The following is a 12,695-nucleotide window of genomic DNA, read 5'->3' on the forward strand; positions in this document are numbered from 1 at the left end:
GCTTCTCCCTCTGCCTGTCTCTCTCTCTCTCTCTCTGTGTGTGTGTGACTATCATAATTAAAAAAAAAGAGTCTCTTATGGTTTGCCTCCCTCTCTGCTTTTATCTAAATTTTTCCTTCCCTTCCCTTATGTTCATCTGTTTTATTTCTTAAATTCCACATATGAGTGAAATCATATAGTATTTGTCTTCCTCTGTAATTTATTTTGCTTAGCATAATACCCCACTATCCATACCCCAATATCCATGTCATTGTAAATAACAATATTCCATTCTTCTTGATGGGTGAGTAATATTCTAGAGTGTGTGTGTGTGTGTGTGTGTGTGTGTGTGACATCTATCCATTCATCTGTTGATGGACATCTGGGGCTCTTTCCATATTAGGCCTATTGTAAACACTACTGCTATAAATATTGAGGAGCATGTACCCCTTCATTATGATTGTATCCTTTGGAAAAGTACATGGTAGTATCATTGATTTTCTTGATGTTCTTTATTTCTTTTCTTCTATTAAGGTTTAATTTGCTCTTTTGTTTCCAGTTTCTTTAGGTGAGAGCTCTGTATGTTACATGTCCTTCTCCTAGGAAGTAATTATATATATTATAATGACCTGTACTGCCTATTCTGATATCTGTCAGTTCTTGGTTGATTTCAGTTGCCTGATTTTTCTCATTATAGGTCATATTTTCCTGCTTATTGGAAAGCCTGGTAATTTTTTACTGGATGGTGGACAGTGTGAATTTTACCATGTTGAGTGCTGGATATTTTTGTATTCATACAACTATTCTTGATATATGTTCTGGGACACAATTAAGTTCATTGGAAACAGTTTTATCTTTTCAGATAGGGCTTTTAGGATTTGTTAGATGGGAATGGAGTAGTATTCAGTCTAGTACTAATTATTCCCCACTACTGAGATAAGACCCTTCCATGCACTCCACCTAATGCATCATGAACTGTGAGGTTCAAGTCTGATTGATAGGAACATGCACTGTATTCAACCCTGCATGGAAAAGATGAAAAACCTTTCATCTTTTCAGCTGGTTCCTTGTCCAGGCTGTTTCCTCACATGCCTGTGCTGATCAGGACTCCTCAGAATACTTAAGGGGGACCCTCTGCAGACCTCCAGAGTTCTCTCTTTGTGCATCCCTCTCCCCTGAGGTTCTTTCTCCTGCAAACTCTAGCTGCTTTGGACTCCCTGAGTTCTTAATTTCTTGTCCTCCATTTAACATGCCTGTCATCCTGTGATGGAATTCCTCTTCCCTGATTCAACTGTACTCTTCAGTCGGGTCTCTGCTCAGGTGTCAGCTCCTCAGAAAAGACTTCCTTTGATTAATTCAGCTCTCCCTCCCCTCTCACTCTTATTTTATTTTTACCTTTTCACCATCTGTCTCTCCTTACTGTAATAAATAAGCCTGTTCTGATCTTACATATGTACCTAACAGAAGTGTATGCTCACCTGCATCAAATAATACAAAAAATGTTCATGATAGCCCAATGCTGGAAACAGTCTATCAGCTACTACAGAGCAGTGAAAATGAGTAAACTGTAGTACATGCAGCAACATAGATGAATCCCAGAAATACAATGTTGACATAAAGAACTGGGTACAGAATATGAGATGCTATTAAAAAAGGCAAAATCAAACTATAATGTTCAAATTTGAAGCAGTGGGTCTCTTTTGGATATGGGTTTTTCTCAGGAAGGTGTCTCAGAATGACCTTCTGAGGTTCTTTCTTTTCAGCTGGGTGGAGAAATTGTTTGAGTGATGTCAGCTGAGTCAGATATTGTCTCCTCTAGGAAATCTTCCTTAATTCCCTGGACAATCAGTCACTTTATCTTCTCTGACCCAACATTAGAACAATTATATTGTAACTCTTACATTTTCCGAAGGAAAGTCATCTTGTTTGGATTTGCTTTTCTTTTGTTTTGTTGTTATACTCTTTAAATCTCTTTAACTGGGTGGCATAGAGCTAATGCTCTAATTTTCTGGTAAAAGGAATTAGCTGCCAGCTTCTGCAGCCCAAGCCCATGGCCTCTCCCTCATTGCCTGTCTCTGGTTGAGGACAGACAGCTTACCTCAGATTGTATCTGGAGAACCAAGGTTGGTTCGCACCTGTTTATCATTAGAGAAGTAAAGTCTTGAGACTTTTAGGTAATCTGGTGGTCCCAGATGAGAGATAGGATGAAGTTGGATTCCATAGTTTTGGCAGTTGTAGGAACAAAGCTCCTCTGCCTCCTTTCTAATTATGAGTGGCTGTGGGGGATAGGACATAACTTAGTGTAGTCAATAGGCTTTGTCATGAATAATTTCCGTACAAGTTTGTGGAAGGATCCAATAAAGTTATCTTCTACCATTAAAAATCAATTTGCTTTATGGGGCTGCTTCCCCCGCCACAAAAATTTGGTTAAACCAAAGTGCTGTAACTTAACAGAGCACTGTTTTTTTCCTTTTAATTTTGAAAATTTCAGTAGACATGAACTTGGAAAGGGTAATGCAGTGAGGATCAATGGCTCTTCCAGCACAAATTGTGTCAGTCTCACAAAGGAAAGTTCCTTCAAAGTTTGTCCTTACTGGAAGTAACTGTGCTATAGCTGAGTTCCAATTGATGAGTGTACATTTCTGTGCCAGGTTTTATTAAAGAACCCAGGCTAGCATCTGTTCACTTTGAAAAGAATTCTGGCAATTCGGCAGTGTCTTAAAATTTTAAATGTATATTTTGATTAACACATTTTTATTGGCACATATATTCTTTTCCTTTCTTTCTTTTTTTTTTTTTTTTTTTTTTTTTTTTGCTAATAATACTGTGAATGTGTCTTTCTGCAGCTGTGGGGCTCCCATTCAAGTTTCCGAGGTAAAGCTGCTTTCTTTCTCATCGGGGCAGCTAACTGTTTTCCTGCCTGCTGAGGTGAAGGCCATAGGGACAGAGAATGACCATGTTCTGCCTCTGCAAGAGCTGGCCATGAGGAGTCTCCATCACACCTACCACACTTTTCTTAAAGGTACACAGGACTTTCTGCCTCTTAACCAGTGAACTTAGAAATTATGTTTCATGCTGTGCCTATTATGGTGTCCATTTCTTACATAACGTAAAATTTACTTTAACCAGTTTTAAGTGCTCAGTTAGTGGCATTAAGTACATTCACATTGTTGTACAATGGGGCCTTTTTTTAATTAAAAAAAATAATAAACTACAGTTTTAGTATTTTATCAACACTGCTCCCTTTGGCACCCCCTGCAGACACAGAGGAGCGTTCACTCAAATACAGTCTTCAGTCATAAAGGACGGAGGTTAAAAGTTAAACCATGTGGTTTAAATGAAGGAAATTGGTGTTTGGGAACATATCTGGTGGAAGTGAGAATGCTGGCAGACGTACTTCCTTGAGTTGGGGGAAAAAATGCCAAAAGCTTATCCTGAAAGCAAAATGGGGGACCTCCCAGCAGAAGCAGGTTTCAGCCAGCAGCCTCCTCGCATCTGAGAAATTTCATACCTAAAGGGAAAGAAATATCAGGAGTCCCTGGCAGTATTACCATAGCACGTTAACTCTTGGTTTGGAGAGGATTTGGCGGTACATAGATTTTATGGGTATTGTGATATGTGTCTCAGAGATGCTTTAAGAAAGCAGGAGGCAATTTTAATAAGATACATTCCAAGTGCTTTTAAAACTGCTAAATGTTTTGTCTTTGCTTTAGAAAAAAATAAAGATCCATCCAAAAACATCTCACATTAACCCTCTAGGAATGTCTCATACAATGTTATTTTTTTAATACTAAAAGGACAACTGTAATTATTCACCTAGGGGTAAATTCTGTTTTTATAAATGGTTATTGATAAAGTTCAAATAGATATAAAGGATGAGAAGATAATTTGTGTTTCCTTCCCAAAGATAAGTCAGTAATTTGTAGTGTGACCATTTCCCTCTCTGTCTCTTGGATGTTTCCCGTCCATGGCAATCCAGAGTGCTACACTTGTGTTCAGGATTCCTGGGCCATGGGGATGTTTTGCTTTCAGTGTTTCTTTTGTAGAGCTCCGGCTAGACTGATAAGGAGACACCCTCTCTATAAATGACAGCTTGCGGGAATGAAACACGGAAGAGCTTGTTTCGTTCTTTTTCTTTTCTTTGATTTCTTTGTTTCCCATTTTCATTCTTTTCAGTAAATATAGTTCAACTTGAGTAATGCTAGATATCCAGTTGACTTAGGAAGAATTTATTTTTTTTTAATATTTTTTTAATTTTTTTTTTATTTATTTATGATAGTCACACAGAGAGAGAGAGAGAGAGAGAGAGAGGCAGAGACACAGGCAGAGGGAGAAGCAGGCTCCATGCACCGGGAGCCCGACGTGGGACTCGATCCCGGGTCTCCAGGATCGCGCCCTGGGCCAAAGGCAGGCGCCAAACCGCTGCACCACCCAGGGATCCCCGACTTAGGAAGAATTTAATGAAAGTCAGTGTTGGTCTTTGATGCCAGTTCTTTTTCAGTCTCAAGTCTGCAATAGAAAGTTTTTACAACCCTTCTCTGGGTAAATTAATGCCTTTTTTATCTTTGTTCTTCAAGAATATTTGGTCTTATTCTTTTCTTCTACCTCAAGACAGCTTCTATTTGCTGTTAAAAGAGTAGATTTTGGTTTTTCTCTTAGTATCAAAGAGGTTAAAAAATCTTTCATTTCCAAATAATTCTGTGCCTATCAGATAACAGTATTTTCAACATGCAATACTTTTTAACTCACTGAACTGACTTAGTAACAAAGAAACATGTCTTAAATCTAGCTTAAGGAAATCTGATTTTTTAAATTCATGCATGATTTTCTCTTGTGTTCCAGATTTGAACTTTCTGTCTCCAATCTCGTTACCCAGAAGTCTCCTGGAGCTGCTGCACTGCCCCCTGGGGCACTGTCACCGGTGTAGTGAGCCCATGTTTACGATTGTCTACCCCAAGCTCTTTCCCTTGAGAGAGACGCCGATGGCAGGGCTGCACCAGGGGTAATCATGCCTAAGTGGGCACCAGGGCTTACACCTGGGCAAGGGGTGGAGGCCATGCGTGGAAGTATTGTTAAGTCATCAGCTCTAAAGGTGCATAGAGTGCTTCCTGAGATACAGCTGAATGAAACAAAAGCACATTTTCAGCATCACAAGAAAACTGGACTTCCCTTTATTACTTTTTTGGTTGTATACAGAACAGTTTTATTGTATGTATTATTTAGAGTAGCTTATTCTTTGTAGGAGCGTTTTCCTGCTATTCCCTATTCACAATGGTCTTTAGGCAATAAGGAATGTAAGAACAAAATATTTGTTATATAATGGGACCAGCCCAGCCCTTCTATTTAATTGGCACTGCTAACTGAAAGTGCATGGCTCAACATCATGCACACACATTTGTGTGTATGTGCATGTGTATGTGTGTTTCTGTTTTGAATTTCTAACACTTCCAAATGCCATTCTCTTGCCACTCTCTATTTCTTGGCACAGTGCCTTGAATTTGCTAAGAATGTTCACCAAGTAAAAACCCCTATCCTGGTAGTTTAAAAAAAGAAAAGTAGACAATTAAAATTAGGACATCAAATGAAAAATCCCCATTAGCACAACCTCAGCATATAGATATTCTACATTTAGGATTTTCTAAGTTCATATTTTTCAAAGTTAAAAAAAAAAACACAACAAACTGTAACACCTCACTTATTCATCAAATGATATTTTGGGTTAGTAACTTTTTCAGATAACTTGTTATTCCTATTCAGTGCCAAGAGCGTTTCCTTTATAAGCATTTTTATAGAATGAGAAGGGAGCCTGGACGGGTTGCTGGACCTCTCCGAGTCTCAGAATGGGATTAGAACAGCCTGCTGGGGAGGCGAGAGCATCATGAGGATTGGCACATGATGAAGGTGAAACCCTGACATATAATGGGTGTCCAACAAACAGTAGTTCCCTCTACTATCTCTCTAACCACTCCCTTGCAAAACTACATTGATCTTTTTCCAACCCTGAATGATCCTGTTGTGTTATACTTTTCAGTACCTGTTTTCACTTTCTGCATTTTTAAGGTGTCCTGTTTTGTTGCACCTGCCCACAAGAAGCCTTCCTTCTAAACCTTTCTAAATGAGTGACTTCCAGTCCAAGATGACCACATCATCAAATGTAGTGGCGGCATTCCATTTAGATTAGAGTTAAAAGGACTGAGTCAGAGTCTGAGTGTATTACTACATGAATAAAATTGACATGAAATAGGCAGAGTCGAGGAGAGCCCCAGTGCATAGCAGTCAGGTGCAGGGGCTTGGACCAGGAAACCATGGGCAGAGCACTTAACATCTCTGAGCTTCAGCCTTTCATTAATAAAGTGAGCATAATATCTGCTTAATAAGGTCATTGTGAAGCAAATGAGATCATTCATGGAAAGAGCCTAGCCATGTAATACTAAGCAAATGTTAACTATTTTAATATTTTTTCTTAAGCTCAGAGACTTTAAAGTTTCTTGTGTGGATGTATGTGTTTTTAGCAAATGCTCTTCGTATTAGTAAAATACCATCAGAGAGAATTTTAACTAATTCATTAAACTATAGTGAAACCCTTATGCATTATTGTACAATTTTCTGTAGAAGACATTTTTCTTACTGAAAATATGAAAATGAAAACAGTTCCGTATGGTCAGGATACTCTGTCAGTAGCTGATAACATTCTGAATACCTATTCAAAAAGATAAACATTCTTTTTATCATGGTAATTAATTTGTGAAAATAAAGTAGATACTTCAAATGAAGTCATTTTTGTGTTATCTTTATGTGAAATTTGGGAAATGTATTCAGTATTTGAGTATTTTATTTACTATTACTTACTTCTCTGCTACAACCTAAAAATTCAGTATGAATAATCTTATATTGTTTCAGAACATAAATATAATAGTATGAGCATAATAAAATGAGTATATTCAGTACATAGGATTTAGGCAATGCCCCTTTGTTGAGCAAAGCCAGAAGTGCCTGTGTTTATAGCACAGATGAAATGCCAAGATATAAACATGGCCTTCTGTGGTGAGTTAATGCTAGGGTTGAAATTGAGAGTTTGTGGCTTTCATTTGGTCCACCAGACTTTGCTCCTTCCCGTGTTGCTATGGAGATTGTATTAAAAGCATTGACTTCAGTTTCTATCATAGTCTTTAAAGTACTTTCTTTTGTAACTAAAAACCAAATACTTGAATTCAGTAGCTTACTGCTGAAAATAAAATCAAAATTTTTAATATCATAAACTCAGCTCTCTATAATAATATTTTTAAGTTTTATAATATATTCAGGTCAGTTTGCATTGCTTGCCATAAAATAATTGTATTTTATGTATCAGCCAATATCTAAATTAATATGGACATCTGGCATTATTTTAAAAGAACATATTGGATATTCTTCTAAAATACCAAGTCCCATACAAGTGTTAGTTTCAACTTAAATTTAATAGAGTGCAGTAAAAAGAAATTACGGTATTTTGCATAAGCGATGCCCAAACCTTCAAATATCTATAACAGAGAAGAATGACTAGTGTATTCATGACTGTGAATCCTTATACTCATAGCAAATTTTCATTCCCCAAACTTATTTATGTTCATTTATTAAAATGGAGAACAGCAACATAGAGGGTTATTTATTATTCCCCACACAGTCATGACTTACACAAATTCTATATTTCCCATTAGGAAATCAGGCTACTGAAACTTTCTCAGAAGTATGTATTCGTTTGCTAGGAATGCCACAACAAAATGCCACAAAACTGGGTGACTTAAATAATAGGGTATCTATTGTCTCACAGTTCCGGAGGCCAGAAGTCTGAAATCAGGATGTCAGCAGGGCCGGTTTTTTCTGAGGGCTGTTGAGGGAAGGGTCTGTTCCAAGCCTTTCTCCTTGGCTTGGAGATGGCTGTCTTCTCCCTGTGTCTTCACATCATCTTCTCTCTCTGTCTCAGTGTCTAAGCCTGCCCCCCCTTTATAAGGACATCAATGATACTGCATTAGGGCCCATCCTACTGACTCATCTTCACTTACCTAATTATCCCTGCAGTGATCCTGTTTCCAAATAATATCACTGTATACTCTGCTCAGACTACCATAACAAAATACCATAACTCACTGGCTTAAACAACAGAAATTTATTCCTCGCAGTTCTGCTGCTGGAAATCTGAAATCAGGGTGCATGTGGTGAGAGCTCTTTTCTTGGTTTGCAGGTGACCACTTTTTTGCTGCCTCAACATGGCAGAGAGAGTGTGGGCACAAACACACCAGCTTTCTGGTGTCTCTTCTTTTTATAAGGGTATGAGTCCCATTACAAGGGCCCTGTCCTCATGACCTCATCTACACCTAATTATCTCCAGAAGTCCCCAACTCCAAGTACCATCACGTTGGAGGTTAGGGCTTCAACATGGGAGTTTGGGAGAGTACAGTTCAGCTCCTAACAATCTGGTCCAAAAATGCAAAATAAATTCATCCCATCCCAACACCCCCAAAATCCTAACCCATTCCAACATCAACTCATAAGTTCAAAATCTTATATTAAATATCTAAATCAGGTATGGATCAAACTCAGATATAATTCCTCCTGGGGCAGAACTCCTCTCCAGTAATGAACCAAGTTATGTGCTCCAGTATGTAATGTTTGAACAAACATAGGATAGACCTTCCTATGGCAAAAGGGAGAATATTGGGAAGGAAAAAGAGGTAATGAGTTCCAAATATGTCCAGAACCTAGAATCGCATTAGATTTTAATGCTTGAGAATAATCTTTTGGCTAATACTCTGTCCTTTGGGCCCACCACAGTGTAGGCCCCACCCCCTCAGCCCTGGGTGGGGCCCTGCCCTCTAAAATTAAGAAAGTTGCCCCATCTCCTTTGGTCATTCCTCCCTTCCCTCAATTGCTCTCTTGCCCCTTTTTTGCCAGGAGAATTCCAGAAGCCTGACAGCCTTTCCTCATTGTGTCCCATCCCTGTCCCCTTAAGTGCAAGCTGTCAGCATTTCTGCTGAAATGACTGATTGTATAAACAGTTGTCCCTTGGTGTTATCTCCAGAGCAAGCTTTCTCATTAGTTATAATATGGATAGGCTGAGAATTTTTCAGAACTTCAAGTTCTGGTTCCTTTTTGCCCTACAGTGTCCTCCACTTAGCTCCCTCCTCTACCATCTTACTGTAAGCAGCAAGTAGAAACCAGGCCATGCCTTCAACCCTTTGCTTAGAAATCCCCTCAGCTACACATCCAGGTTCATTGCTTATAACTTCTGCTTTCCATCCAGCAGAATACAGTTCTGCCAAGTTCTGTGTGCTTTATAAAAGGGTCGCCTTTCTGCAAGTTTCTCATAACATATTCTCCCCTTTTATCCAAACCTCAGCAAACACACCTTCAATGCTCATCTTCCTAGCAGCATTCTGATGACAACGATGTATGTGTTCTCTAAGACAGTAGGAGCTCTCTCTACAGCACCCTCTTTCCTTTGTGAGCCTCATCCAGTACCCTCTAATGTCTGTGTTTTACCAACAGTTTTTTCAAGGCACTCTAGGCTTTGTCTACCATGCAGCTCAGAACTCTTCCAACCTCTGGTACCCAATTTCAAAGCCACTCCTAAATTTTTAAGTATTTGTTATGGCAGCTTCTCCCTTCCAGTAACTATATCTGTATTAGTTAAAGGTTGTCCAGAAAAACAGAACCTATACCTATATCTGCATATATAGACAGAGATTGATTGATTTTAAGGAATTAATTCACACATTTGCAAGAGTTGGCAAGTCCAAAACCATAGGGCAAACTGGCAGGTTGGAAATTTAGGAATTGAGTCCAAATTCTGCAGGGCATAGACTTGAAACTCAAGCAGGTCACTGTCTTAAAGAAAAGTCTTTCTATTTCTTTGTTCTGTCCTTAAGGCCTTCAACTGATTAGATGATGCCCACCCACATCATGGAGAGTAATCTGCTTTATTCAAAGTCTACTGATTAAATGTTAATCACATCTAAAAAATACTTTTACAGCAGCATCTAGATTGGTGTTTGACCAAACAACTGAGCACCTTGGCCTACCCAAGTTGATACCTAAAAGTAATCATCTTGGCATTCAGGTTTCATTTAATCACCAAGGTGTTTTGGGACAAGAACTACAAATGGCCCAGAATCTCACTGGTTCTTCCAATATCACTGGGTTAAGGATTATCTGTAACAGATATTACAGTGTACAGGTATTGGTATGGTGACATCTCTGCTTTTGTGCAGGGAGGCCGAAGGCTGGAATAGAAAGAACGTACTGGTTTTTAGGGGTCAGGAGATCCAGCTTGGAAGCTGAACTGTATTTCCTCTCCAAGCACTATAAGACAGGTCTGTTACTAGATTGAATTATTTAAAAAAAAAAAAAAAAAAAAAAAACTTAAAATTAAAGAATTTTAAAACAAGACTGAATCATAGCAATCATGTGCCTTGGCACTTACATGTGGTTCAACCTAATATAGTCTCCATTTTATAGAGGGTGGAAGGAGGTGGGACTGAGGCATAGGAATATTAGAACCTGGGCCAAGGTCTCATAGCAGAGCTGGAATTTGAACCCTAGCAGTCTTGCTTCAAATCTGTGTTTCAGACACTATGAATCACCATAGTGATTCACCAATTAGCTACTAATTGAATCACCATATAGCATGAAGAAATTTTGAAGTGGTACTCATAAACACAAAATGGATACACTAATATTCTGAACAAGATACCTCAGAAATACATGCATGTGTGCAGGATGTACATCTAGCTCTTATCTGTGGTTGTCTTGGGAGAGAGGAATGTGGGGTTGTAGGATAGTCAGGAGGGACTTTAATTTTCAATTCTGTATACTATAGAATCATTTGCATATCGTGACAATATATTTTTACAAATACACAAAACCAACGATTTGAAAATAGAGGGGGGGGGACTTTTAAAAAACCCTTTATTTAAAACTTTATATGGGTTAAAAAAGAAAAGATTCTTCAAAAAATTTTAAGTTTAGTTAAAAATATTTTTAGGGGTGCCTGAGGGGCTCAGTCAGTTAAACATCCAACTCTTGATTTTGGCGCAAGTCATGATCTCAGGGTTGTGACACTGAGCCCTGTGTCAGGCTCTGCACTGGGCATGGAGCCTACTTAAGATTCTCTCTCCCTCTGCCTCTGCACCACCTCTCTCTCTTAAAAAAATTTTTTTTGTAAGCAGGTTGCATAGCATGATCCAATGTTTGTCAAATATGGGTACCACTATACATGGTAAAACAGTGCTTTCAATGTAACAGTGATTTCATTTGAGTAGTACTGAATTTTTATAAAAAACTGGAATTGCTTTAGAAATTAAAAATATGTTTAATTGTTAAAACATTAGTAGACTAATGGTTTTATTTTTATTTGGGGGGAATGACAAAGCATATCTATTCAATTCATTATCATTGAAGCAAAATTAGAAAATACGATTCTGCAAAAGGAAACTATTTCAAATGGAAGTACTACCACGAGAAATGACCACTGGTAATACTTTAGATTAAAGTGGACTCTCTCTAAATCCACTTCTTAACTAAGGATCCATTGAATCAGATTATTGGTATTCTCCCTATTTCTTTTTTTTTTTTAATTGTGGTAAGAGAATTTAAACAGGAGGTCTATTCTCCTAACAAATGTTTAAGTGCACAATATAATATTATTTAACTATAGGTACTACATTCCACAGCAGCACCCCAGAATTTGTTCAGTGTACATGACTAAAACTGAACAACTACTCCCATTTTTTCTTCTCCCCTAGCCCTTGGCAACCACCATTCTACTCTCTGCTTCTATGAGTTTTACTTTTTTAGATACCTCATACAAGTGAAATCCTGTCCTTCTGTGGCTGGCTTATTTCACTTAGCATAATCTCCTCCACGTTTGTCCATGTTGTTGCGTATGCCAGGACATCCTTCTTTTTTAAGTCTAAATAATAGTCCATTGTATATTTATACAACATTGTCTTTATACACTCACCCATCAATGGACACAAGTTGTTTTTCTATCTTGGATATTGTGAATAATTCTGTAATGAACATGGGTATGCAGGTATTTCTTTGAGACTCTGATTTCAATTCTTTAGGTTATGTACCCAGAAGTGGGATTTATGGATCATATGACAGCTCTAATTTTTTGAGGAACTGCCATACTGTTTTCCATAGGCACTGTACCATTTTACATTCCTATGAAGAGTACACAATGATTCCAATTTCTCTACATCTTTTCCAACACTTGTTATTTTTTGTTTGGTTGGCTTTTTTGTTTGTTTTTTATTTGTTTATAATAACCATCCTACAGGTATGAGATAGGATCTCATTGTGGTCTTGATTGGCATGTCCCTGATGATTAGTGATGTTGAGTACTTTTTCATATACCTGTTGGCATTTGTGTGTCTTTGGAGAATGTTTGTGTAAGTGCTTTCCCCTTTTTTAAATCAGACTTTTTTTTTGCTATTGAGTTATAGGAGTTCCTTATATTTTAAATATTTACCCATTATCAAATATGGGATTCTCAAATATTTGTTCCTGTTTTATAAGTTGCTTTTTCCTTTTGTTAATTGTGGTTTTTGCTGTGCAGAAGCTTTTTAGTTTGATCTAGTCCCATTTGCCTATTTTTGCTTTTGTTGCTGTGCTTTTGGTCGTCATATCCAAGAATCATTGCCAATTGTCAAGAAGATTTCCCCCTATGTTTTCCT

General features: G+C 38.0%; 1 protein-coding gene across 5 annotated transcripts in view; it reads left to right on the top strand.

The window, feature by feature from the left end:
• Positions 1-12,695, top strand: part of LRRC28 (leucine rich repeat containing 28) — a 160,330-nt gene that overhangs the window by 134,132 nt on the left and 13,503 nt on the right. For all 5 annotated transcript variants that reach the window (XM_055326365.1, XM_055326369.1, XM_055326367.1 and 2 more), the window contains 2 exons: positions 2,826-3,001; positions 4,822-4,981. In XM_055326365.1, coding sequence (XP_055182340.1) covers positions 2,826-3,001; positions 4,822-4,981 — 336 coding nt within the window. The remainder of the gene's footprint in view (positions 1-2,825; positions 3,002-4,821; positions 4,982-12,695) is intronic.

The sequence above is a fragment of the Nyctereutes procyonoides genome, unplaced genomic scaffold, assembly GCF_905146905.1.
Source record: "Nyctereutes procyonoides isolate TBG_1078 unplaced genomic scaffold, NYPRO_anot_genome, whole genome shotgun sequence".
NCBI classification, from domain to species: domain Eukaryota; kingdom Metazoa; phylum Chordata; class Mammalia; order Carnivora; family Canidae; genus Nyctereutes; species Nyctereutes procyonoides.